We start from the raw sequence: 27043 nt of genomic DNA on the forward strand, positions 1-27043 counted from the left end.
TCACTTTATTACAATAATATTATTTCATAACTAGATACGATACCAGGAAGACAGTGCATGGCGTCGTGCTTTTTTCTACTTCGTCAGTTTGATGATGTCCTGATTTACCTTAACTCCATCAAGGTCAGTTCAGTTGCATTTAATCAGTTTCCTGGTAAATTTCATTGATAAGTGTGTCTGGGGCACATGACTCTCATCATAACCATTTGAGGACTTAAAAGTACAGAGGACCTGGGCTATCATTACTACTTCTTTATCTTTACTACTATCATTATTACTACGAGTTGTACAGCATCAGTAGCAAGACCGCACATAGATTGCCTGCAGCAACTGCCTGGATCAGATATAACTCCAATCCATATTTAACCCTCTTTTCTAAGATTTTGAATCAGATAGGGAATCCTCCAGTTTGCCCACTGGCCCTGCACAATATGTTGGTGGGTACCTTGGGTTTCCCATGGTAGATGAATATCCAACAAAGGTATATGCTTATTTGGCCACATATGTACATCTTTGGTTCTGTCACAATTGGAGATGAGTGAACCCGAACTGTAAGGCCCTGTGCACATGCTGCGGTTTTTGACAGGGGGTTTTTTTTGTGTGTTTTTTTTAACCCCTTCAGCCCCAAAGAGTTTTCCGTTTTTGTTTTTTGCTCCCCTTCTTCCGAGAGCCGTAACTTTTTTATTTTTCTATCAATCTTGCAATATGAGGGCTTGTTTTTTGCTGGACGAGTTGTACTTTTAAATGAAACCATACGTTTTACCATATAGTGTACTGGAAAACTGCAAAAAAAAATGTGATCGCACAATAGTTTTTGGGATGTTTTCAGGGTGCTTTACACGCTGCGACATCGCTAGCTAGCAATGTCATGCGCGATAGCACCCGCCCCCGTCGTTGGTGCGATATGTGGTGATCGCTGCCGTAGCGAACATTATCGCTACGGCAGTGTCACACGCACATACCTTTGCAGCGACGTCGCTGTGACCGCCGAACAATCCCTCCTTCAAGGGGGAGGTGCGTTCTGTGTCATAGCGACGTCACTGCGGCGTCACTAAGCGGCCGGCCAATAGAAGCGGAGATGAGCGGGACGTAACATCCCACCCACCTCCTTCCTTCCTCCTTGCCGGTGGACGCAGGTAAGGAGATGTTCCTCGTTCCTGCGGTGTCACGCATAGCTATGTGTGCTGCCGCAGGAACGACGAACAACATCGTACCTGCAGCAGCGACGATATTAAGGAAATGAACTTGTCAACGAGCAATGATTTTTCACGTTTTTGCGCTCGTTGATCGTCGCTCCTTGGTGTCACACGCTGCGATATTGCTAACGGCTCTTGATGTGCCTCACTAACGACGTGACCCCGACGATATATCGTTAGCAATGTCGCAGCATGTAAAGCCCCTTTATTCACCATGTTCACTATATGGTAAAACTGATGTATCTATGTGATGCCTGAGGTCGGTGCGAGTTAGACACCAAACATGTATAGGTTTACTTGTATCTAAGGGGTTAAAAAAAAATCACAAGCTTGTCCAATAAAAGTGGCGCACGTTTTGCGTCATTTTCCGAAACCCGTAGCGTTCTCATTTTTTGGAATCTATGGCTCAGTGACAGCTTATTTTTTGCGTCTCGATCTGACATTTTTAATGGTACCATTTTTGCGCAGATGCTACATTTTGATCGCCTGCATTTTGCGTAAAACTTGCGGCAACCAAAAAACGTAATTTTGGCGTTTGGAATTTCTTTGTCGCTCCATTGGGAGACCCAGACAATTGGGTGTATAGCTTCTGCCTCCGGAGGCCACACAAAGTATTACACTTTAAAAGTGTAACCCCTCCCCTCTGCCTATACACCCTCCCGTGCATCACGGGCTCCTCAGTTTTATGCTTTGTGTGGAAGGAGGCACACATCCACTCATACATTCTCAGATTAGTTATATCGGTTGGAAGAAAAGAGGACCCCCACGGGGTCCCCGGCATGTTCCCTTCTCACCCCACTAAGTCGGCGGTGCTGTTAAGGTTGAGGTACCCATTGCGGGTACAAAGGCCGGAGCCTCATGCCGTTTTCCTTCACCATCCCTTAGTGGCTCTGGGAGAAGTGGGATCCTGACCGGTCATCCATTCACTGGGACCGGGCTCCCTCCGCAGCCCCTGTGGGAATCTGCTGGACAGGAGTCTATTCATCCTCAGGGATCGGGCCCTGCATCTATAAGGTACTCTGTGTCCCCATGGGGACTGTGCATGGAGCGCCTTATTCCTGGACGATGCAGCAGCTGCTGATTTCTGAAGACCGGCGGACTTCCGCGCCGACCGCGCCTGCTTGTCGGCCGCGGTCTTAAATTTAGTCCCCGGCTTCATCGCGGCCAGTAGCAAAAATCCCGCCCCCGGGCCTGCCTGTCAGGGGTAAGGGCGGGACGGCCGGCCTGACGTCGGCTGTGAGGGCCGGAGCATCCTGTATGTTTCCTCCCCCCTCACTGATCACTGTGGGGACCCCAGATTCCCGCACTTTTCTAGCACCGCCCACGGCTCCACTCCTCCCCTGAGAGCTCCGGCAGCCATGTTTTTGGCATTCTGCCGGTGGAGGATTATCAGAGAAGAGCTCTGCAGCTCTGGGAGACCTAAGGCAGGGAATCTGGAGGACACACACTCCGCTTTTTAGCGGTCGGTAAGCCACACCGGTCACCCGGTGCTGGTCCCCCCCCAGGGTGCCGGAATAGATACGTATTTATTTACATATTTCTGTTCGGTCGGGCTGTATACCCCTTCCCATATACCCTCAGTGATCACTCTCCTAGGAGGCAACAGCATGTCGTCCACAAGGAGCAAAGGTGCTAAGGCACAGGGTTTTTTTGCGACCTGTACCTCTTGTGCGGCTATGTTGCCTGCGGGTTCCACCTACCCTCACTGTGAGCAATGCTCGACCCCTGTTTCGCTTGCTCAGCCGGAGCCTCTGTCACTAGTGGGCCCCTCGGCTCATGTAGACCCCCCCTGCTCCCCCTGTCCAGGCGGCAGGGACAGAGTTTGCTGCGTTTGCTGAGAAACTCTCTGAGTCACTTTCACAATCCATGGCTCAGTCTATGGACAAATGGTCTGCCAAGCTGCTAGAAGCTTTGCAGTCCAGACCGGTCCTTACACAGGCCCCGGTCCCCGGTAGCTCGTCGCCTCCAGGCCCCTCTCTGTCCGCGCCGCAGCGCGCTCCCAGGTTGGGCCCTAGGTCCCACGCGGAGGACTCCTGCCCGGATCTCAGTCCCAGACCGACTAAGCGGGCTCGCTGGGAATCTTCCCCGACTTCTTCACGCTGTTCGGGTTCCCAGCCCGAGGACTCTCTGGAGGACGAGGCGGACGTCGCAGCTCAGGGCTCTGAACCTGACGTTGCCCTCAATCTTGATACACCTGAAGGGGATGCCTTAGTTAATGATCTTATCTCGTCCATTAACCAGGTGTTAGATCTGTCTCCCCCGCCTCCACCTGTAGAGGAGTCGGCTTCTCAGCAGGAGAAACACCAGTTTCGGTTCCCCAAACGTACACGGAGTGCTTTTTTCGATCACTCTAACTTCAGAGATGCTGTCCAGAAGCCCAGAGCGGTTCCGGACAAGCGCTTTACTAAACGCCTTACTGACACACGTTACCCCTTCCCCTCTGACGTAGTTAAGGGTTGGGCTCAGTGTCCCAAGGTGGATCCTCCAGTCTCTAGATTGGCGGCTAGATCTGTGGTATCGGTGGCAGATGGCTCATCGCTAAAGGATGCCACTGACAGGCAGATAGAGCTCCTGGTGAAATCCATCTTTGAAGCCACGGGCGCGTCTTTTGCCCCGGCCTTTGCAGCCGTGTGGGCACTACAAGCTATCTCAGCTTGTCTGGCTGAGATTAATGCAGTCACACGTAATTCTGCTCCGCAGGTTGCGTCTCTGACTTCTGAAGCGACAGCTTTTTCTTTATCGTTCCTATGGGAGACCCAGACCATGGGTGTATAGCTACTGCCTCCGGAGGACACACAAAGTACTACACTCAAAACGTGTAGCTCCTCCCTCCTAGCATATACACCCCCTGCTAGCCAGTCCTAGCCAGTTCAATGCTTTGTGTTTCAAGAGGATCACACACACATGCATTCTCTGATTTTGATTTTTGATTTTTCCTTCTGGATCAAAGATTTGGAAGAAAAGCGGGTCCAGCTGGACTCCCGGCATGTCCCTTCTCACCCCACTGTGTCGGCGGTGCTGTTAAGGTTGATTTCCAAGGCTGGAGCCTTCTCATGCCGCGCTCCTTCACCATCCCATGCTGGGGCTCTGGCTTGAAGTGGGAGCCAACACGGTTCTCACTGCTTTGCAGGAGACCGGTCTCCATCCGCAGCCCTTTTGCAGGATCCTGCTGGACGGAGCTATCACCCCCCAGGAACCTGGCAACCTGCGTCTCACAAGCTAAGTATATGAGACGTTATTACCACAGAAAGTTGTCTTTCCAGGGGTCCTTTATGTTTATTTATTGGGGGAGTGTGTTTTATGTTTGGTGTAAACGTTTCCGGCCGGTTCTCCAGTTTTCACTGGAGAACCGCGCCGAGGGTGCCTGCACGCCGGCCGCATGTTTTACTCTAGGCCCCGGCTTTGCCTGAGGCCTAGTTTCGGTTTCCACTGTCTCTGCATGTCAGTCAGGCAGAGGGACAGTGTGGCTCCGCCCAGCGACTGCGCAGCACAAGGGAAGGGACACTCCTCACTGAGGAAGGATTCCCTCCCCTGGCTACCTCATTTGCCGCTCTCAGAGTAGGCCCCGCCCCCTCTCCCCGCTCCGGTCGCCATTTTCTCAGCGTTCTCTGTGCCTGCATAGGCACAGAGATTCCACATTGTGACAAGTGGGGACCTGGGCTGAGGGACTAGAGGTCACAGACATGTCTGTTTAAACGATTTGGCAGCCACAACCTCCGGTTTGTGCAGCTGCTTATTTTATCTGTTTATATATGCTGGGGGCCATTCTAGACAGAGCCCCCACCTCTGCAGCATGTCTCACAGAGCGAGGCTGCAGGCTGTTTTTATTATTCACTGCAGGTAGTCTCGTACGGCTGTACCGAGCTCATAGCCACTGTGGCCCTTCAGCTTGGAGGCTCATTAGTGGTCCCTCCAGCTGCTCCGGTTTCGGTGGCTGACCCCTGGGGGAATCCTATTTCCAGGGGTCGGCTGTCCCGGCATCTGCTGAGCATGCAGTCCCCTTCTCAGGGCGTTTTCTGCTTCAGCTCGCTCAGCAAAGCTCACAAAGGACTCTCCTTCTGGGCTCAGACCCCGTCCTCCTGACAGGGAGACGCAGGGTCCCCTGTCCTCCCCGTCCCGCAGCTCCGATTACGAGCTAATTCACTGGACGAGGAGGATGTCTCTACCAGGGGCTCGGACGCTACTTTATGTACATTGATCCGTCCGTAGGTGACGCAGATGCGAATGATTGGATTGCGTCCATTATACTTGTACTGGACCTCCATCCGCCTGTATCAGGGGAGTATTCCCCGCTGGCAGAAAGGCATCAGTATACCTTTAACAGGACGAGGAGTGTGTTCCTTAACCACTCCAGTTTTCAGCCCGCTGCGTCCAAGCCCACAGCCTGTCCTGCAGACCCCAAAGCGGGGTTCTGCTGCCTGTTTCCCCCTCCCATCAGAGGTGGTCAAGGAGTGTACTCATTCGCCAAGGGTGGCCCCTCCGGTCTCTAGACTTTCAGCCCGGATAGTTGTATCAGTGGCTGACGGCACCTCTATAAGGCTCCCACGGTACATTAATTTTGTACTGGACCTCAATCCGCCGGAGTTACCTTACCTAGGAGAACACAACGTGTGTTCCTTAATCACTCCAGTTTTCAGGCCCCTGTGACCAAGCCCAGGGTCTGCTCTGACAGTCGCTTCCCATGAAGCGTGATTCTGAGGACTGTGTTTCCCCTGTCCACCAATGGTGGTCAAAAAGTGGGCTCATTCACCTCAGGTGGCTCAGCCCGGACTGTTATGTCAGTGGCTGATGGCTCCTCACTTAAGGTTTTGCGGTCCGCCCGGTTGTCCTTTTGGCCAAGTTGGTATGGGGGCGGCAGGAGCTTCGTTCTCCTCAGCTTTACAGCAGTGCGGTTTTTTTGTACCTTCTCTGCTTCTCTGGAGGAGATGCATTCCCTCACAGGGACTCTATGCCCAAAACGGTTGCCTGAACTTCCAGACTTCAGTCTTTTCATCCTAGACCAGGTCTGCCATGCTGGACACCGCACGGCGGTGGTCTTGGCTACTTTCCTCGCTATCCGCAGGCTCCTGTGGCTTCAGAAATGGAAGGCAGATGCCTCTATAGAGGTTCCTTGCTGGGCTCCCCTTTGGTGGGACCAGTCTCTTCGGAACCAACTGGATGAAATTAAGGAAGCTCTTGGCGGGGAGAGTTCTTCCTTGTCACATCATTCCGCCTTTCCGGCGGCCTATGGAGCCCTGGGACCTTAATCCGGTCCTCCCGGTTCCCGGAAACCCCCCTTTGCGCCTCTTAGGGAGGTTTCTTTGTTTCATCTTTCACAGAAAGTAGTCTTTCTAGTGGCTATAATTTCCCGCCAGAGAGTTCTGGCTGCACTCTCTCGGAGTCACCCCCTTTTTTGGTCTTTTGCATCAAGACAAGGTGGTCTCCGTCCGACTCCGGACTTTTTTCCCTAAGGTGGTTACTGCTTCCACCTTATCCGGGGCAATTTTCCTGCCTTCCTTTTGTCCGGCTCCTGTTCATCGCTTTGAGGAAGCGTTGCTTATCCTGGATCTGGTGCGGGCGCTCCGGATCTATGTGTCTCGCACCGCCGTTATTAGGCGGTGCACCTCTCTCTGGTGCTGACTGCTAGTCAGCGTAGCGGTCTCTCGGCATCTAAGCCGACCCTGGTTCGTTGGCTTAGGTCGGCCATTTTCGAGGCCTACAAGTGTACTCAAGTGCCTTCCCCGCCGGGGATCAGAGCACATTTGATCAGACCTGTCGGTGCCTTTTGGGCTTTCAGGCACCAGGCTACGGCTCAGTAGGTCTGTCAGACTGCAGCTCGAATTAGTCTGCATACTTTTTCGAAGCACTACCCAAGGCATGCTCATGCTTTGGCAGACGCGGGCTTGGGCAGACGCATCTTTCCGGCGTCTGTCGCCCATTTGTGAAGTTAGGTTTTGCCTGCTTCTCAGTTGTCTGTTTATTCCCACCCATGGACTGCTTTAGAACGTCCCATGGTCTGGGTCTCCCATAGGAACGATAAAGAAAAAGAGAATTTTGTTACTTACCGTAAATTCTTTTTCTTATAGTTCCGTCATGGGAGACCCAGCACCCTCCCTATTGCCTGTTGGCAGGTTTTCTTGTTCCGTGTGTCTTCACCGGCTGTTATTGTTGTAGACAGAGGTTCCGGTTCTTCCGGGTTTTACTCTGTCTCTTCTTGTGGGTGGATGTCCTCCTTCAGCTTTTGCACTAAACTGGCTAGGACTGGCTAGCAGGGGGTGTATATGCTAGGAGGGAGGAGCTACACGTTTTGAGTGTAGTACTTTGTGTGTCCTCCGGAGGCAGTAGCTATACACCCATGGTCTGGGTCTCCCATGACTGAACTATAAGAAAAAGAATTTACGGTAAGTAACAAAATTCTCTTTTTCTTCCTACGCCATGAACGCAGTCCTAGACTCTGCTAGCCGTACAGCGGTGGCATCCGCTAATTCTGTGGCAGTCCGCAGGGCCATGTGGCTGCGCGAATGGAAGGCAGACTCGGCCTCCAAGAGGTTCTTAACCGGTTTGCCGTTTTCTGGCGACCGATTGTTTGGCGAACGATTGGATGAGATTATTAAGGAATCCAAGGGAAAGGACTCCTCCTTACCCCAGTCCAAACCTAAGAGACCTCAGCAACGGAAAATTCAATCGAGGTTTCGGTCCTTTCGTCCCTCCGCCAAGCCCCAGTCCTCTTCGTCCAACAGGCCGGAGAAAGGCCAGAGGAACTCCTATGCGTGGCGGTCTAAGTCACGCCCCCAAAAGGCCGCCGGAGGCGCTGCCTCCAAGGCGGCCTCCTCATGACTCTCGGCATCCCCGAACCGCATCCTCGGTCGGTGGCAGGCTCTCCCGCTTTTGCGACGCCTGATGGCCACATGTTCAAGACCGATGGGTGAGAGACATTCTGTCTCACAGTTACAGGATAGAGTTCAGCTCTCGTCCTCAGACTCGTTTCTTCAGAACCTCTCCGCCCCCCGCTCAGGCCGACGCACTTTTTCAGGCAGTGGCCACTCTGAAGACAGAGGGAGTTGTGATCCCGGTTCCCTCTCAGGAACATGGTCGCGGCTTTTACTCCAACTTGTTCGTGGTGCCAAAGAAGGACGGATCATTCCGTCCCGTTCTGGACCTCAAATTGCTCAACAGACATGTGAGCACCAGACGGTTTCGGATGGAATCTCTCCGCTCGGTCATCGCCTCGATGTCACAAGGAGTCTTCCTAGCATCGATCGACATCAAGGATGCTTATCTCCATGTGCCGATCGCACCCGAACATCAACGCTTCTTGCGTTTCGCCATCGGGAACGAGCACCTTCAGTTCGTGGCATTGCCTTTCGGCCTGGCGACAGCCCCACGGGTGTTCACCAAAGTCATGGCATCCGTAGTGGCGGTCCTACACTCTCAGGGCCACTCGGTGATTCCCTACTTAGACGATCTCCTAGTCAGGGCACCTTCTCGGGTGGCGTGTCAACACAGCCTTACAGTCGCTCTGGCGACTCTCCAGCAGTTCGGGTGGATAATCAACTTCCCAAAATCCCAGTTGACACCGACCCAATCACTGACTTACCTCGGGATGGAGTTTCATACACAGTCAGCGGTAGTCAAGCTACCGCTGGACAAACAGCTGTCCCTGCAGGCAGGGGTACAATCTCTTCTTCGGGGTCAGTCATACCCCTTGAGGCGCCTCATGCACTTCCTGGGGAAGATGGTGGCAGCGATGGAGGCAGTGCCGTTCGCGCAATTCCATCTGCGGCCACTCCAATGGGACATTCTCCGCAAATGGGACAGGAGGTCGACTTCCCTCGACAGGAACGTCTCTCTGTCCCTTGCAACCAAGACGTCTCTTCAGTGGTGGCTCCGTCCCAATTCTCTATCGCAAGGAAGATCCTTCCTACCCCCAACCTGGGCTGTGGTCACCACGGACGCGAGCCTGTCAGGGTGGGGAGCGGTTTTCCTCCACCACAGGGCTCAGGGAACCTGGACTCCGGTAGAGTCCTCCCTTCAGATCAATGTTCTGGAGATAAGGGCGGTGTATCTAGCCTTATTGGCCTTCCATCGGTGGCTGGAGGGCAGACAGATCCGTATACAGTCGGACAACGCCACTGCCGTCGCATACATCAACCATCAGGGAGGCACGCGCAGTCGTCAGGCCTTCCAGGAAGTCAGGCGGATTCTGCAGTGGGTGGAAGCCACAGCCTCCACGATCTCCGCAGTTTACATCCCGGGCGTAGAAAACTGGGAAGCAGATTTTCTCAGTCGTCAGGGCATGGACGCGGGGGAATGGTCTCTTCACCCAGACGTGTTTCGAGAGATCTGTCGCCGCTGGGGAACGCCGGACGTCGATCTCATGGCGTCACGACACAACAACAAGGTCCCGGCCTTCATGGCACGGTCTCAGGATCACAGAGCTCTGGCGGCGGACGCGTTAGTTCAAGATTGGTCGCAGTTTCGACTGCCTTATGTGTTTCCTCCTCTGGCGATGCTGCCCAGAGTGTTACGCAAGATCAGGTCCGACTGTTGTCGCGCCATTCTCGTCGCTCCAGATTGGCCGAGGCGATCGTGGTACCCGGATCTGTGGCATCTCACGGTGGGTCAACTGTGGGCGCTTCCAGACCGCCCAGACTTGCTGTCACAAGGTCCGTTTTTCCATCTGAATTCTGTGGCCCTCAACCTGACTGTGTGGCCATTGAATCCTGGCTCCTAGCGTCTTCAGGATTATCTCAGGATGTCATTGCCACTATGAGACAGGCCAGGAAACCAACGTCCGCCAAGATCTATTACAGATCTTGGCGGATCTTCTTATCCTGGTGCTCTGATAATGGGTTTACTCCCTGGCCGTTTGCCTTATCCACTTTTCTTTCATTCCTTCAATCCGGAATGGACAAGGGTTTGTCACTCGGCTCTCTCAAGGGACAAGTATCGGCGCTCTCCGTATTTTTTCAAAAGCGCCTGGCCAGGCTTCCGCAGGTCCGCACGTTCCTGCAGGGAGTTTGCCACATAGTCCCACCATACAAGCGTCCGCTGGAACCCTGGGACCTTAACAGGGTGCTAACGGCTCTTCAGAAACCACCTTTCGAGCCGCTGCGGGATGTTTCTTTATCACGTCTTTCGCAGAAGGTGGCATTTCTAGTGGCAGTTACATCACTCCGAAGAGTGTCGGAGCTTGCAGCGCTGTCATGCAAAGCCCCCTTCCTGGTTTTTCACCAGGATAAGGTGGTTCTGCGTCCTATCCCGGAATTTCTCCCTAAGGTGGTATCCCCTTTTCATCTCAATCAGGATATCTCCTTACCTTCATTTTGCCCTAATCCAATTCACAAATGTGAAAAGGATTTGCACTCATTAGATCTAGTGAGGGCACTCCGGTTCTACGTGTCTCGCACGGCACCCCTGCGCCGTTCAGATGCGCTCTTTGTCCTTGTCGATGGCCAGCGTAAGGGTTCGCAGGCTTCCAAGTCAACCTTGGCTCGGTGGATCAAGGAACCGATTCTTGAAGCCTACCGTTCCTCTGGGCTTCCGATTCCTTCAGGGCTGAAAGCCCATTCTACCAGAGCCGTGGGTGCGTCCTGGGCATTGCGGCACCGGGCTACGGCTCAGCAGGTGTGTCAGGCAGCTACCTGGTCTAGTCTGCACACTTTCACGAAACACTATCAGGTGCATACCTATGCTTCGGCAGACGCTAGTCTAGGTAGGCGAGTCCTTCAGGCGGCGGTTGCCCACCTGTAAGAGGGGGCCGTTTTCAGCTCTTTTTATCGAGGTATTCTTTTACCCACCCAGGGACTGCTTTTGGACGTCCCAATTGTCTGGGTCTCCCAATGGAGCGACAAAGAAGAAGGGAATTTTGTTTACTTACCGTAAATTCCTTTTCTTCTAGCTCCTATTGGGAGACCCAGCACCCGCCCCTGTTCCCTTCGGGCTGGTTGTTCTTTTGTGTACACATGTTGTTCATGTTGAATTGTTCTTTTGGTTCATGGTTTTCAGTTCTCCGAACATCCTTCGGGTTGAATTTACCTTAGACCAATTTATAAGTTTCCTCCTTCCTGCTTTTGCACCAAAACTGAGGAGCCCGTGATGCACGGGAGGGTGTATAGGCAGAGGGGAGGGGTTACACTTTTAAAGTGTAATACTTTTTGTGGCCTCCGGAGGCAGGAGCTATACACCCAATTGTCTGGGTCTCCCAATAGGAGCTAGAAGAAAAGGAATTTACGGTAAGTAAACAAAATTCCCTTCTTTTTTGCCGCTACGCCATTTACCAATCAGATTAATTGATTTTATATTTTGATAGATCGGGCGTTTCTGAACGCGGCTGTACCAAATATGTGTATATTTTTTATTTTTTTAACCCTTTAATTTTCAATGGGGTGAAAGGGGGGGGTGATTTAAACTTTTAGGGTTTTTTTTGTTTTTTCTTTTTAAACTTTTTTTACATTTTTTTTTTTAATTTTATTTTACTAGTCCCCCCAGGGGGCTATAGCGATCAACAATGCGATTGCTCTGATCTATCTGCTGATCACAGCTGTAAACAGCAGATATGATCACTTTCTGATTCATTCGGCTCCGGGCCGAGTGAAACCGGAAGTGACTTATGATGGCTACAGGCGTCATCACATGACCCTGTGCTACCATGGCAACCACCGAAAGTTACGTGATCGCACACGTGACTTCCGGTGGGGGCGGCGATAAGTGAAAATAATGGCCGTGCGCATACACATCTCGCTGCCAGACTTTGGCAGCGAGATGTAAGGGGTTAAATGTTGCGGGTGGAATGCGATTCCACTCGTAACATGCAGGCACACATATCAGCTGTTGAAAATAGCTGATATGTGGGCGGATCGCCGCAACTTGCCCACGGCAGGGGGCGGGGATTAACCTCACATGATCCATGACTGATAGATCCGTCATTGGTCGTGAAGGGGTTAAAGACCATGTTCGGGTTAGAGCTTCGGACACCAAGTGTTCAGTACGAACTCCAACCTTTACAGTTCGGATTCGCTCATATCTAGTTATAACACATCATCTATGACTTAAAAAAAACACAAAAGAAGTATTTTGGCTTTTTTTTCTCAAATAAAATGAATAAGCTGATTAATAAATGATATTCACCTCCTTTCATCCTGTACAGTAAACTGTAAAAAAAAAATCTAAAGCAATGGTGGAACATATCTAAAGTAATGGTGGAACTGCTAATTATTTTAATTCCGCCCTATAAAGTATTAAGAATAATTAATAAATAAGTTATAACTCCCCAAATATGTTGACAATGTAAAATAAAAACTTGTCCTGCAAAAAGGAAGTCCTTAGACATCTACATTAATGAAAAAAAAACCAATGGATCTTGGAGTACGTTAACAAAATAAAAAAAAGGTTAGGTCCTAAAGGGCTAAAAAGGCACAACTTTATACAGACTAAATTATGCTGGAGAAACATGTATTGTTCTCCAATGTTTAGGTCATTAATGTACGGCTGATTCCTGCCTATTGTTGTATCTTTACATTTAGAGCTACTTCTACAATGATGACACCTTTAACTTTAACTACGCTCAAGCCAAAGCTGCAGCTGGAAACTTCAAAGAGGCTGAGGAGGTGAGCTGTGATTCTCCTTACCATTGTATGCAGCATGGCGAGAAAATATTTGTATGGCCCACAGACCTTTTTGCAACTCTGGAAAATATTTTTTTTTTAATTCTGTACATTAGCAAATGAAACGAAAAGATCAAGTGATTTTCTGGGATTACAATACTGATGGCTTTTTTAGGATAACAGTCCCTGCACCCTCGACAGACATAATTAATGATAGTGTATTTTACACTGCATAATTGATTGAGACACATCACAAGAAATGTCATTTAGCAGATTCTTTGGAAAAAACAATAAAGGTAACATGTTAGAACAATGCAAACAACCCCCCCCCCCTTATCGATTTATGTGGTCATGTTGTTCCTTGAGAGATAATGTAATCCACACCTTTACTGGTGCAAAGTACTGATCCTGCCTTCCTCTGCTTGACTGACAGCTCACAGGCTGCGCACAAACCAGTGAACTGTCAGTCCTGCAGGGAAAGGTGGGCCTGGTTGGCAAATAGAGCCTGGGAGGCTGAGAGTTGAGAAGTGTCTTGACACTCCCAGAGCACTTAAAGGTAATCAAAAGGTTTTTGCTATGTAAGCTGAAGACAGCATGCTGCAAGGGTTAGAACATAGATTCAGGGAAGATGGTCTTGTCAAGGTCCGATCTGTTTATTTGCTATGTTTGTTTAAGCAGCAGGAGCCTTATCATTGCAGGACTACAAAGTCATGTGCATGGCAGTCCAGCACGCCCCTTCCTCTGACAACTCCCTTTGTATGTACAATTTTTATTGAGAGCCTGGTGTGGGCGGAACAGCTTTCCCAGCTCTGCTAGATGGCTAAAACTAAACATTCTGATTGTGTCAGAATGGCTGCACCCACTTATCTAAGTGATACATCGTTGGATTCAAGATCTCTTTGCATATATCATGCTGCTACCAGATGAGATAGAGATAGCAAAAACCTGCTGACAGATTCCCCTTAAGGCTATGTTCACACAGGGCTTTTTTGGTAAGTTTGTTTCTGGCCAAAACCTGATCTTGTGGCAGGAAATCTTGAGTCATCTGCGTTTTTGGTGCTTTTTTTAATGGCGTTTTTGGTGCGTTTTTTCTACAAAATGGCTTGTATCAACGAAAAAACGTAAAAATGCTGCAAAGAATTGACATGCTCATTCATTTAAATCTGCAGAAAAAACACAGAAATGTGAAAACAGTCAGGAAAAAAATCTGCAGGTGTTTGTGTGTGCATGAGATTTCAGAATTCTCAGACTTTGCTGGGACTGTAAAAAGCAGCTTTTTATTAGCATGGATTTGCATAAAACCAGGCAAATCTGCAGCTAAAAAACACTGCAAAAACTTACTAAAAAAGCCCTGTGTGAACATAACCTAAGTCTCATTTGTATGTTATATCCTCCTTTTGGACAATCTCTTTCAGTCATTGGGGTAGTGCAGGGAACAGTTAGGGGTGCTTCACACACAGCGAGCTCACTACCGAGATCGCTGCTGAGTCACGCTTTTTGTGACGCAGCAGTGACCTCATTAGCGATCTCGCTGTGTGACACTGAGCAGCGATCTGGCCCCTGCTGCGAGATCGCTGCTCGTTACACACAGCCCTGGTTCGTTTTCTTCAAAGGCGCTCTCCCGCTGTGACACACAGATCGCTGTGTGTGACAGCGAGAGAGCGACAAATGAAGCGAGCAGGGAGCAGGAGCCGGCATCTGACAGCTGAGGTAAGCTTGTAACCAAGATAAACATCGGGTAACCAAGGTGGTTACCCGATATTTACCTTAGTTACCAGCCTCTGCAGCTCTCACGCTGCCTGTGCTGCCGGCTCCGGCTCTCTGCACATGTAGCTGCTGTACACATCGGGTTAATTAACCCGATGTGTACAGCAGCTAGGAGAGCAAGGAGCCAGCGCTCAGTGTGCGCGGTTCCCTGCTCCCTGCACACACAGCTAAGCGGTGTGCGCTGGTAACTAATGTAAACATCGGGTAACCATACCCGATGTTTACCTTAGTTACCAGTCTCCGCAGCTTCCAGACGGCGGCTCCGTGCAAGCGCAGCGTCGCTTGCACGTCGCTGCTGGCTGGGGGCTGTTCACTGGTCGCTGGTGAGATCTGCCTGTTTGACAGCTCACCAGCGACCATGTAGCGATGCAGCAGCGATCCTGACCAGGTCAGATCGCTGGTCGGATCGCTGCTGCATCGCTAAGTGTGAAGGTACCCTTAGTCACCGCTCACTTGTGACTGTAATCTGCAGCTTGATTGACAGCCTGCTTTGCAATGTTTGTATGCAGCGTGTGTTCACAGAGCAGGATGATAATCAAATTGCCAAAGACTGATTACAGCTGCGCTCACTATGTAGGCTGTGCACAGTTTAAAGGAAATCTGTCACCAGGATTTTGTTAAGTAATCTGAGACTAGCATGATGTAGGGTCAGAGAGCCTGATTCCAATGATTTATCACTTACTAGACTTGTGTTTTGTCGTTTCAATAAAATTAGTGTTTTATTAGCGGGAGGTTATCACTACAGGACTAGGTCTTTCTGCCTCCTAGTCAACTGCTGTGTGTAACCAGACCCCTACCACTGATTAGCAGCTTTATATCAATATACAGTGTACACAGAAAGCTGCCAATCAGTAATGTCTCAGTAATAAAAGGGCAGAGTTCTGCAGAGCTCAGCATTCCTAGCTCTGCTAGAGCTGCAGCAGAGAATACTTTAACTTCATCACAACTGCTGCACCCAGTAAACTAAGTGATATCTCACTGGAATCAGGGTGTCTGCCACTACATCGTGCTGCTCTCAGATTACATAGCAAACACCTGCTGACAGATGCCCTTTAAATGCTGTTTACGTACAGATTACCTCTATATATGCAGACAAATAGTGTTTGAGGTGACAGGTTCACATTAAAACAGCAATTTGTTTTTTTAATATGTAAACAACTGATTGCATAAAGGCTGCTTTATACGCAACGACATCGCTAACGAAATGTCTTTGGGGTCACGGAATTCGTGACGCACATCCGGCCTCGTTAGCGACGTTGTTGCTTGTGAAACGCAGGAACGACCCTTAACGATCAAAATTACTTACTTTGTCGTTGATCGTTGACACGTCGTTCTATTCCCAATTATCGTTGCTGTTGCAGGACGCAATTTGTTCGTCGTTCCTACGACAGCACACATCACTACGTGTGACACCGCAGGAACGAGGAACATCACCGTACCTGCGACCGCCGGGAATGAGGAAGGAAGGAGGTGGGCGGAATGTTACGTCCCGCTCGTCTCCGCCCCTCCGCTTCTATTGGGCGGCCGCTTAGTGACGTCGCTATGACGCCGAACGAACCGCCCCCTTAGAAAGGAGGCGGTTCGCTGGTCACAGAGACGTCGCTAAGCAGATAAGTATGTGTGATTGTTCCTAGTGATGTTGTGCGCCACGGGCAGCGATTTGCCCGTGACGTACAACCGATAGGGGCGGGTACGCTCGCTACCGAGATCGCAGCGTGTAAAGTGCCCTTAAGACTTTATCTGTCAGAGGGCAACATGGCCGTACAAACATTTTGGGAAGGTGTCTGAATTGTTCTGACAGATTATTTTTAAAGGCAACCTGTCACCAGGTTTACCCAATACAACCTAAAGCTACCACCTTTAAAGCCTCTTTTACCACAGTCCGGCAACTTGTGTACAGGCCCCCAACTTTTTGCATATCCAAATTATAATATCTCTGATGGGCATTACTGGTCGTGCTCGGCCTCTCCTCTATCCCCACAATCGACGTTCTCCTGCCTTGATTGGTGTGGATGATGTGTTCTACGTTATACACATAATGCCACCAGTCTCGCTTCCCTGCCTGACTGTGCATCTCTCTGTCCTGCTGAGTCCAAAGCTAAGTACTGTAATGCGTATGTGTCGGCTTTATCTATGGGTCATCAGGGGTTTTTTTTTATCCTCTCCCGACACGTACAAATTACAGGATTTTGCTGTGCTCTCAGTAGGGCAGATCATAGCATGTCTTCTAAAGGTGGTGTCACACATAGCGACGCAGCAGCATTCACGACCAGCGATCTGACCTTATCAGGATCGCTGCTGCGTCGTTACATGGTCGTTGGTGAGCTGTCAAACAGGCAGATCTCACCAGCGACCAGTGACCAGCCCCCAGCCAGCAGCGACGCGTGGAAGCGTAACTAAGGTAAATATCGGGTAACCAAGGAAAGCACGTCTCTTGGTTACCCGATATTTACCTTAGTTACTAGCGTCCGCCGCTCTCACGCTGCCAGTGCCGGCTCCCTGTTCCCTGCACTCCTAGCCAGAGTACACATCGGGTTAATTACCCGATGTGTACTCCAGCTACGTATGCAGGGAGCAGGGAGCCGGCACTGGCAGCGTGAGAGCGGCGGACGCTAGTAACTAAGGTAAATATCTGGTAACCAAGGAAAGGGCTTCTTGGTTACCCGATGTTTTACCGTGGTTACAGCTTACCGCAAGCTGCCAGACGCCGGCTCCCTGCTCGCTTCAGTTTGTCGCTCTCTCGCTGTCACACACACTGATGTGTGCTTCACAGCGGGAGAGCAACGTCCAAAAAATGAAGCAGGATATTCAGCAACGACCGGCGACCTCACAGCAGGGGCCAGGTCGTTGCTGGATGTCACACACAGTGACAGCGACGGGACGTCGCTGCTACGTCACAGAAAATGGTGACTTAGCAGCGACGTCGTTGTCGTCGTCGCTATGTGTGACACCACCTTAAGGTCTGTACTGCAGTTGTGCAGGAGCGAGACTGGAGGCATTGTGTTGGTGACCTAGGACGCGTCATCCATATCAGCTAAGGCAGGAGGACCATAGTTGTGGCAATAGAGGAGGCCAAGCAAGACCAGCAACACTCATCGGACCGTACTTCTATAAAGTTTTCACTGCATTACAAGTGCTGAGTGTATTGTTCATGTTTTTTCTTGATCACTTTCATTATAGGTATTTTTACTAATTCAGAGTGAGAAGATTAAGAATGATTATGTTTACCTGAGCTGGCTTGCCCGATGTTGTAAGTACACTTATACAGGGAAAGGGTTCTTTCATACAAACAACCCCTATCTATAATCCCCTTTAATCAAGGAAAATCCTGTCATGCCAATGTAGCTATAATACATTTCTCTCTATTTTTATTCAGACGATGCACATGTGGCGCCTCAGTCCACAATATCAGACTCTTGTCTGACAAAATCATTTACAGAGAAACAAACCGTAAAGAATAAGACTGAAGGTGCTGCAGCCATTGCATTACACTCAGCGCTGTTGGGCTCCTTTCACATTGCGTTTTGCCCTACATTCACAGGTCCTGTCGGGGCATCCGTCCGAACCGCCCCTTCCCCACTCTGCAAAGTGTGTTTCAGACGCATACGCCGGCAGGGCCATTCACTGTAATTGAGCACACCACGTTAGCGTGTGCTCTGTTTTGTGCCATTTTTTCACATATACGTTTTCTGCAGACGGACACCCGAACGTAGTCGACTACGTTCGGGTGTCCATCTGCAGAAAACATATATGTGCAAAAATGGCACAAAACAGAGCACACGCTAACGTAGTGTGCTCAATTACAGTGAATGGCCCTGCTGCCGCATGCTTCCAAAACACGCTTTGCAGAGTGGGGAAGGAGCGGTTCGGACGGATGCTCCGACGGGACCTGTGCACGTAGGGAAAATTTCAATGTGAAAGGAGGCTTATCTTCCACTTTAGTCATCCGTTTTGCCAGATGAAGGTCCACAATTGTGAACTAAAATGTAATATGTTATTGCCTTGGATTGCACAAAACTAAAGAGAATGTTTGAATACTATATATAATGGAAAACTACAATGTCACCAAGAGCCAGGAGTGCCATATACACAATCATACATATGCCCTAGTAAGACATCTATACGTCATAGATATTGTATGCAGACACAGGGCTTGTTCTGTATAAGCCAGATAAGAGATTAGTTTACTGTCAGCATCATAAAGACACTAGTCATCTGTGTATTCATGGATGGAGATTCAATGTAAAGCAAAGCTAGTCTTCTTTGCTAGAGTGTGAGTGGCCACACTCCTATGGGATTTCCATCTCAAAAGAAGTTGTATTTATTAGAAAACACCTTTAGGCCTCCGACACACATCCGTTAAAATCACGCACGTGTAATACGGGCCATTTTTCAGGTCCGTGATCCATTTTTATGTCCGTTTTTATGGTACGTGTGGCATCCGTGTGAACAGCGTATGCTGGCCGTGTGTGCGCGTGTGGAATGTCCGTGTGTGCGTGAGATACATAACTGACATGTGAGTGTGTTTTGTTCGTGTGTGATGTAAAATGTCATTGATACATACCCGCAGACAGTGTCGTGCGTAGAGAGTGAACTCAGGTGACCTTCACCCGACTTCATTGTCATACCGCGGCTCTGTCTGGGTGTCGCGTACTGATTAGCGGTCACCCGTGAAGGAATCACCGGTGACCGCTAATCCCCAGAGTAACTGAAGTGAGCAGCGCGATTAGCGCTGCTGTCACTCAGGTTACCCGCGGCTAGCTGGATCCTCCACCCGTAACACCGCAACTCACCCGTGACTTCATCGCTGTAACTCGGGCAACTTGCTGTCACAGTTGGAGGATCCAGCGGTGGCCGCGAGTTACCTGAGTGACGTCATTGCTGATCGCGATACTTACATCAGTTGCTGCGTGGAGCTGCCAGGAGCGGCGGGGTTCTTCCGCAGCTCCTGTCACCTTCATGTAGCAGAGCTGGAAGCGACGCGGGACCTCCATGGATTACGCCGGACATGGATGGGTTTTTGGGGGTTAATAAAGTGGTGAACGAGGGTATTTGTTAGTGTTTATTATTGCAAATAAAGGATTTTTCGTTGTCTGTGTTTATTAACTTTAAATTACAGGTTAATCATTGGAGGTGTCTCATAGACGCCTGCCATGATTAATCTAGGACTTATTGGCAGCTATGGGCTGCTGCCATTAACTCCTTATTACCCCGTTTGCAAACGCACCAGGTTAATTCGGGAAGAGCCGGGTAGCGTCCCAGAACTGTCGCATCGAATGGATGTGGCATTTCTGGGCGGCTGCTGGCTGATATTGTTAGGCTGGGGGGCTCCCCATAACGTGGAGCTCCCCATCCTGAGAATACCAGCCTTCAGCCGTGTGACTATACCCTGGCTGGTATCAAAATTGGGGGGACCGCACGTCGTTTTTTTTTTAATTAATTATTTTTTTTTCCTGCACATTATAGACCCGCCCACCGGCGGCTGTGATTGGTTGCAGTGAGACAGCTGTCACTCAGCGTGTGGGCGTGTCTAACTGCAACCACTCATAGGCGCCAGTGGGCGTGGAAAGCAGGGAACACTAGATTGATTAATGAGCGGCCGGCTTTTTCAAAATAGTAAAAGCCGCCGGAGCAGTGTGAACGCCGTGCCGGTGATCGGGGATCGGTAAGTATGAGAGAGGGGGGAGACTGACTGACATGGACAGAGAGAGGGACAGACAAGACAGAGAGAGAGACAGAGAGAGACCGACCGACGGACTGAGGGAGATTGACCGACATAGACAGGAAAAGAAAGAATGACCGACATCGCTAAAAAAAAAAAAAAGCACAAAACGTACACGGAGCATACGGAGATGCATCCATGTCACGTACTTGTGCGCACCAAACCATTGACTTTCATGGTGTCCGTGTGTGCGTGTTCGGTGTAGGAAACGGACATGCTGCCGTGAAAAACAGAAACACATACGGATCACAGACACATGGACATGATGAAAAACGCAAGTTTGACCACAAACATAGATTAACATTGGTGCACGTTTGTCCGTGTCTCCGGTATATACGGAAATGGACAAAACACGCACGTTTTTAACGGATGTGTGTCGGAGGCCTCAGACGGAGTCTGTCAGCACAGACTGACTATTCCACCTAAATACAGAGGCTCGGTGCACCCTTAGCTTGGTGAAACATTTAGAGCACCTTAAAGACTGACGTTTGCACACCAATCTTAAGGTTGCGATCCACATTAGACCAAAGTTGTACCAAATGAACGATTTCAACCAAATTGATTATTTTTCTTTTGGTACTTTATCTGGTGCACAATCAACTTTTGGGCAATCAAGTTTTGTAGTTGTCTGGAAGATCTTTCGGGCATGTCTGATATTTTCGTACAAGTATAGTTTATGGCATAATGTGTATATGCTGATCATGCGGAAAATAAAAAATGTTCTTTTCCTTATTCTATACCACCTATTATTGAATTGTTTTGTTTTCTATACATTGCAAATGTACTGTAAGTTGACTTGTGTATGGTGTGGTGCAAACAAAGTTTTGTATGAACAATCCTTTATCCTTTATCGTTCGATTTTCTCCTGTATGTAATGAAGCCAAGTCAGTGTGCGTTTTTCACAAAGAGGAGCACGTCACTTATTCAGTTAGGCCCATCTTACCATTGTCAGGTGCCTCTACCAGATGTATTACTCCACTCAGGGACTGGGATACATTTCTTGTGCAATTTACACCACTAATATGGCATAGGTATTGATGAATTATCTGGACAACATCGACACTACCTGCCCCTACCAAGCTCTGCCCACTTTAGCAGAGGTGTCTGGGCTGTTGTAAAAATGCAAAGTTGGTCAAAACCTTTGCAACATTTCAAGGTATTTTACTCCAGAAAAATGGGAAAACTCTGTGATGAAGTGGGCCATTCCAAAACATGATGGGATGGATGGAGAATAATATTTTTACAACTTTTTATTCCTCATTTTTCAGATATCATGAACAAGAAACCAAAACTGGCATGGGAGCTGTATTTGAAAATGGAAACTTCTGGTGAATCCTTTAGCCTCCTGCAGCTTATTGCCAACGACTGTTACAAAGTAAGAACCTCTTCTTTATCGAGGAGCATTATATCTTGAATTAAGGCACAACAAAAGCATTGCCAAGCTGTGTATTGTAAGTTTAGGTGAAGGAACTGTATGGTAAAGTGACTCAGCCTATATTCACATCGTAATGCTCACACAGTGGCTCCGACAGGACTTGCATCTGAAGCCTTTGAAAATGAGATCCGGGCGTATGTGCTGACAGAAGCATTGACTATAATGATGGAGACAGAATCACTACACTCTGTCACATCATTTTCAGCTTATTTGATTCAGGCTCCAAGACGTGGTCAACTGCGTACAAAGTATATGATCTAAACTACTTTTTTGGCTTGCGGCAGGGCTCAAAATAGAAAGAGTGACATCCATAACTCAAATTGTGCTGGACTGTTTTTTCTGTCGCCATATTGTATTTCTTCATCGTTCCTTATGGGAGACCCAGACCATGGGTGTATAGCTTCTGCCTCCGGAGGACACACAAAGTACTACAGTAAAAAGTGTAGCTCCTCCCTCCGAGCATATACACCCCCTGGATGACCACATCTAGCCAGTTCAATGCTTTGTGTTCAGGAGGTCACACACACATGCATTCTCATCTGATTTTTGATTTCAAAGAGTTGGAAGAAAAGCGGGTCCAAGCTGGACTCCCGGCATGTCCCTTCTCACCCCACTGTGTCGGCGGTGCTGTTAAGGTTGATTTACAAGGCTGGAGCCTTACATGCCGCGCTCCTTCACCATCCCTCGGGCTCTGGCTTGAAGTGGGAGCCATCACGGTTCTCTCTGCTTTGCAGGAGACCGGTCTCCATCCGCAGCCCTTTCAGGACCCTGCCGGACGGAGCGCTCACCCCTCAGGGACCTGGCCCTGCGTCTCATAAGCTAAGTATTGAGACGTTATTGAAGGGTCCCTTTGTGCATTTATTGTGAGGAGAGTGTGTTATGTCACTGTGCTGTGATTTCCGGCCGGTTCTCTGGTTTTCTCCTGAGAACCGCGCCGAGGGTGCCTGCTCGTCGGCCGCATGAGAAAATTTAGGCCCCGGCTTCGGCTGCGGCCTAGTTCTGTTTTCACTGCCCCTGCATGTCAGTCATGCAGGGGGACAGTGCGGCGCCGCCCACCGGCCGTTCAGCTCAGGGGAGGACACTCCTCTCTGAGGAGATGTTTCCCTCCCCTGTATATCCCCTTGGCACTCCGGTTCCCGCTCTTGGACTAAACCCCGCCCCCCCTCCTCACTCCGGCGCCATTTTATCAGCGTTTACACACTGATCGGCGCTGGCTGCTGCAACTCTGCATCTGTCTGGGGGTCCAAGCTGTGGAAGCACACAAAACGGTCTGGTAAGCCACAACCTCTGGTTGTGGGCTTTATTATACACTCTCTGGGGGTCATTCTGAAGGAGTGTGTTCTTTACTGCAGAGCCTCCACCTCAGCAGCATGTCTGTCACTAGGAGCAAGGCTGCAAGGCTTTACTCTATATGCACTGCATGTCAGCTCATACTGCCTGAACTGAGCACATATCCACATTGTGATGCCTGCTCTAACATGGTGGTGCCTCAGCCTGGAGTCTCCCCAGGGGTCCCTCCGGCTGCTCCAGCCCCGGTGGCTGAACCCCCGGCTTGGGTAGCATCGTTTTCTAAAGCTATCTCCCAGTTCTTTGCCGACTCCATGTGACAGCTGTCCCGGACTCTGCTGACCATGCATCAGCCCCCTTCTCAGGGCGCCTCTGCTGCTCCGACTCGCTCTGCAGAGCTCACAGAGGATTTTTCATCTGTTCCCGGACCCCGTCCTCCTAAACGGAGACGCAGGGACTCTTCTCCTTCCTCGTCCCACGGCTCTGATTCACGAGCTGAAGTGCAGGGCGAGGAGGATGCCTTTACTGTGGGCTCGGACGCTACCTCTATGTACCCCATTGATTTATCTGAAGGGGATGCGGATGTTAGTGACTTGATTGCGTCCATTAATTCCGTACTGGACCTCAATCCACTAGTGTCAGAGGAACAGGCCTCTCTGGTAGAAAAACACCAGTTTACCTCACCTAAGAGAGCAAGGAGTATGTTTTTTAACCACTCCAGTTTTCAGGCCACTGTGACCAAGCCCAGGGCCTGTCCTGACAAACGCTTCCCAAAGCGTAGTTCTGATGAACGTTTTCCCTTTCCACCAGAGGTGGTCAAGGAGTGGGCTCATTCACCAAAGGTAGATCCTCCGGTGTCTAGAATCTCAGCCCGGACAGTTGTATCTGTGGCCGATGGCACCTCACTTAAAGATCCCACTGACCGCCAGGTTGACCTTCTGGCCAAATCTGTATATGAGGCGGCAGGGGCCTCGTTCTCCCCGTCTTTTGCAGCGGTGTGGGCTCTTAAGGCCGTCTCTGCTTCTCTGGAGGAGATGCATTCCCTCACCAGGGACTCTATGCCCGAAATGGTTGCCTTAACTTCCCAGGCTTCGGCTTTTTCATCCTATGCCATGTCTGCCATTCTGGAGGCTTCTCACCGCACGGCGGTGGCTTCCGCTAATTCCCTCGCGATCCGCAGGATCTTGTGGTTTCGAGAGTGGAAAGCAGACGCTTCTTCCAAGAAGTACCTTGCTGGGCTCCCCTTTGCTGGGCCCCGGCTGTTCGGTGAACAACTGGATGAAATTATTAAGGAAGCTACTGGCGGGAAGAGTACTTCCTTGCCACAAACTAAAACCAGGAAACCTGTCCAGGGCAGGAACCAGTCGAGCTTTCGTTCCTCTAACTGGTCATCCTCTAAGCCCTTGGCCTCGTCCACTAACTCAGCCAAGGATCGTAAACCCAGCTGGCGCACGAAGCCGCGTCCTCAGAAGAGCGGAGGAGCCGCTGCCATTAAGGCAGCCTCCTCTTGACTATCTGGCTGCGCCAGCAACGTCCTTGCTCGGTGGCAGGCTCTCCCACTTTGGCGACGTGTGGTTCCAACACGTCTCAGATCAGTGGGTGCGAGATATCATCTCCCACGGCTACAGGATAGAATTTTCTTCCAGCCCGCCAAACAGATTTTTTCTGTCCACTCCCCCCTGCTCCAAAGCCGCCGCCTTCTCTCAGGCCGTGGCTTCCCTGCAGGCCAACGGAGTAATTGTACCGGTTCCCGCCCGGGAACGGTTCAGAGGTTTCTACTCAAACCTCTTCCTAGTCCCCAAGAAGGACGGTTCCTTCCGGCCCATCCTGGATCTCAAGCTTCTCAACAAGCATGTTCAGGTGCGGCACTTTCGCATGGAATCTCTGCGATCGGTCATTGCCTCAATGACCCAGGGAGATTTTCTAGCATCCATCGACATCAGAGATGCCTATCTGCATGTGCCAATTGCAGTTTCACACCAGCGTTGGCTATGTTTTGCAATCGGAGAGGAAAATTTCCAATTCGTGGCTCTCCCCTTCGGGTTAGCCACGGCCCCTCGTGTATTCACCAAGGTCATGGCAGCAGTGGTTGCGGTTCTGTACCTCCAGGGGTTGGCAGTGATTCCTTACCTGGACGACCTTCTCGTCAAGGCTTCATCCAGTGCAGACTGTCAGCGGAGTGTCTCGCTCACTCTCGCCACGCTTGTTCAATTCGGGTGGCTTGTCAATCTGCCCAAGTCCACTCTGACCTCACCGTCATTCCATCAGGCACCTAATGCAGGTGCTGGGTCAGATGGTGGCGTCAATGGAAGCGGTTCCCTTTGCCCAGTTCAAACTGGTTAGATGTCATCTGCGTCCCCTGCAGCTGGACATCCTCCGCTGTTGGGACAAGCGGACCTCTTCCTTGCACAGGCTAGTAACAGAGAGTAGTAGAGAATGGGTTTCACAGCCGCGCCAAAAGACTACTGGATTCTTCTCAGATTAATGTTTCTTTTATTTCATAACAGGTCAAGTCTACGCGTTTCAGGAGAACACAGCTCCCTTCTTCAGGACAAACCAGCAAAGAATCATCAAATCTCTTTTTGCTGGTTTGTCCTGAAGAAGGGAGCTGTGTTCTCCTGAAACGCGTAGACTTGACCTGTTATGAAATAAAAGAAACATTAATCTGAGAAGAATCCAGTAGTCTTTTGGCGCGGCTGTGAAACCCATTCTCTACTACTCTCTGTTATCTGCCTCATGGGGACCGCTGCCGGGACTTGGTGTTACATGCTGCTATAGGTGTTGTGACTGTCACAACCCGAATTGGTGAGTAGGATTATTCTTTGCTTCACCCTATATATATTGGGGTAAGACCCTATTGCGCTTTCTTTTTCCACAGTTTTCACTTGCACAGGCTAGTGGCTCTGTCGCCACAGACCAGGAGCTCTCTTCAGTGGTGGCTTTGGCCCCTCTCTCTGTCCCAGGGACGCTCCTTTCTGGCCCCGTCCTGGGTGATTCTCACCACGGACGCCAGTCTATCCGGCTGGGGAGCAGTGTTTCTCCACCACCGAGCACAGGGCACTTGGACTCCGTCCGAATCAACCCTCTCGATCAATGTGCTGGAAATCAGAGCTGTGCTCCTAGCTCTCGTAGCCTTTCACCACCTATTGGCGGGCAAGCACATTCGAGTCCAGTCAGACAACGCGACAGCAGTTGCCTACATCAATCACCAAGGCGGGACACGCAGCCGCCTGGCAATGTTGGAAGTTCAACGTATCCTTCAGTGGACGGAGGACTCCAAGTCCACCATATCCGCAGTCCACATCCCAGGCGTAGAAAACTGGGAGGCAGATTATCTCAGCCGTCAAACCGTGGACAGCGGCGAGTGGGCCCTGCATCCAGCAGTGTTCCGGTCAATCTACCGCAAGTGGGGCACTCCGGAAGTGGATCTAATGGCATCCCGGCACAACAACAAGGTCCCGGTTTACGTGGCTCGCTCCCACGATCCTCAGGCCTTGGCAGCGGACGCGCTGGTTCAGGATTGGTCCCAGTTCCGTCTGGCCTACGTGTTTCCCCCTCTAGCTCTCTTGCCCAGAGTCCTGCGCAAGATCAGAATGGAGGGCCGTCGGGTCATAATCATTGCTCCAGACTGGCCCAGGCGAGCTTGGTACCCAGATCTGCTCCGTCTGTCCGTAGAGGTGCCGTGGCATCTCCCGGACCGCCCAGACCTTCTCTCACAAGGTCCGTTTTTCCGCCAGAATTCTGCGGCTCTCAGATTGACGGCGTGGCTCTTGAGCCCTGGATCCTGACGGCTTCAGGCATTCCTTCCGAGGTCATCTCCACTATGACTCAGGCTTGGAAGTCTTCCTCGGCCAGGATTTACCACAGGACTTGGAGAATTTTCCTGTCCTGGTGTCGCTCTTCCGGCCATGCTCCTTGGCCGTTTTCCTTGCCGACCATCCTGTCCTTTCTACAGTCCGGTCTGCAGCTAGGACTATCCCTCAATTCCCTCAAGGGACAGGTCTCGGCTCTGTCAGTGTTGTTCCAGCGGCGTATCGCCCGACTGGCTCAG

General features: G+C 50.3%; 1 protein-coding gene across 1 annotated transcript in view; it reads left to right on the forward strand.

Moving 5' to 3' along the window:
• The window catches only part of IFT56 (intraflagellar transport 56), a 243338-nt gene that overhangs the window by 126411 nt on the left and 89884 nt on the right, over positions 1–27043 (forward strand). The window contains exons 13-16 of the mRNA XM_075321910.1: positions 35–123; positions 12701–12784; positions 17729–17798; positions 21539–21645. Of these exons, the coding sequence (XP_075178025.1) occupies positions 35–123; positions 12701–12784; positions 17729–17798; positions 21539–21645 (350 nt within the window). The remainder of the gene's footprint in view (positions 1–34; positions 124–12700; positions 12785–17728; positions 17799–21538; positions 21646–27043) is intronic.

Source organism: Anomaloglossus baeobatrachus, chromosome 8, assembly GCF_048569485.1.
Source record: "Anomaloglossus baeobatrachus isolate aAnoBae1 chromosome 8, aAnoBae1.hap1, whole genome shotgun sequence".
Taxonomy (NCBI): Eukaryota; Metazoa; Chordata; class Amphibia; order Anura; family Aromobatidae; genus Anomaloglossus; species Anomaloglossus baeobatrachus.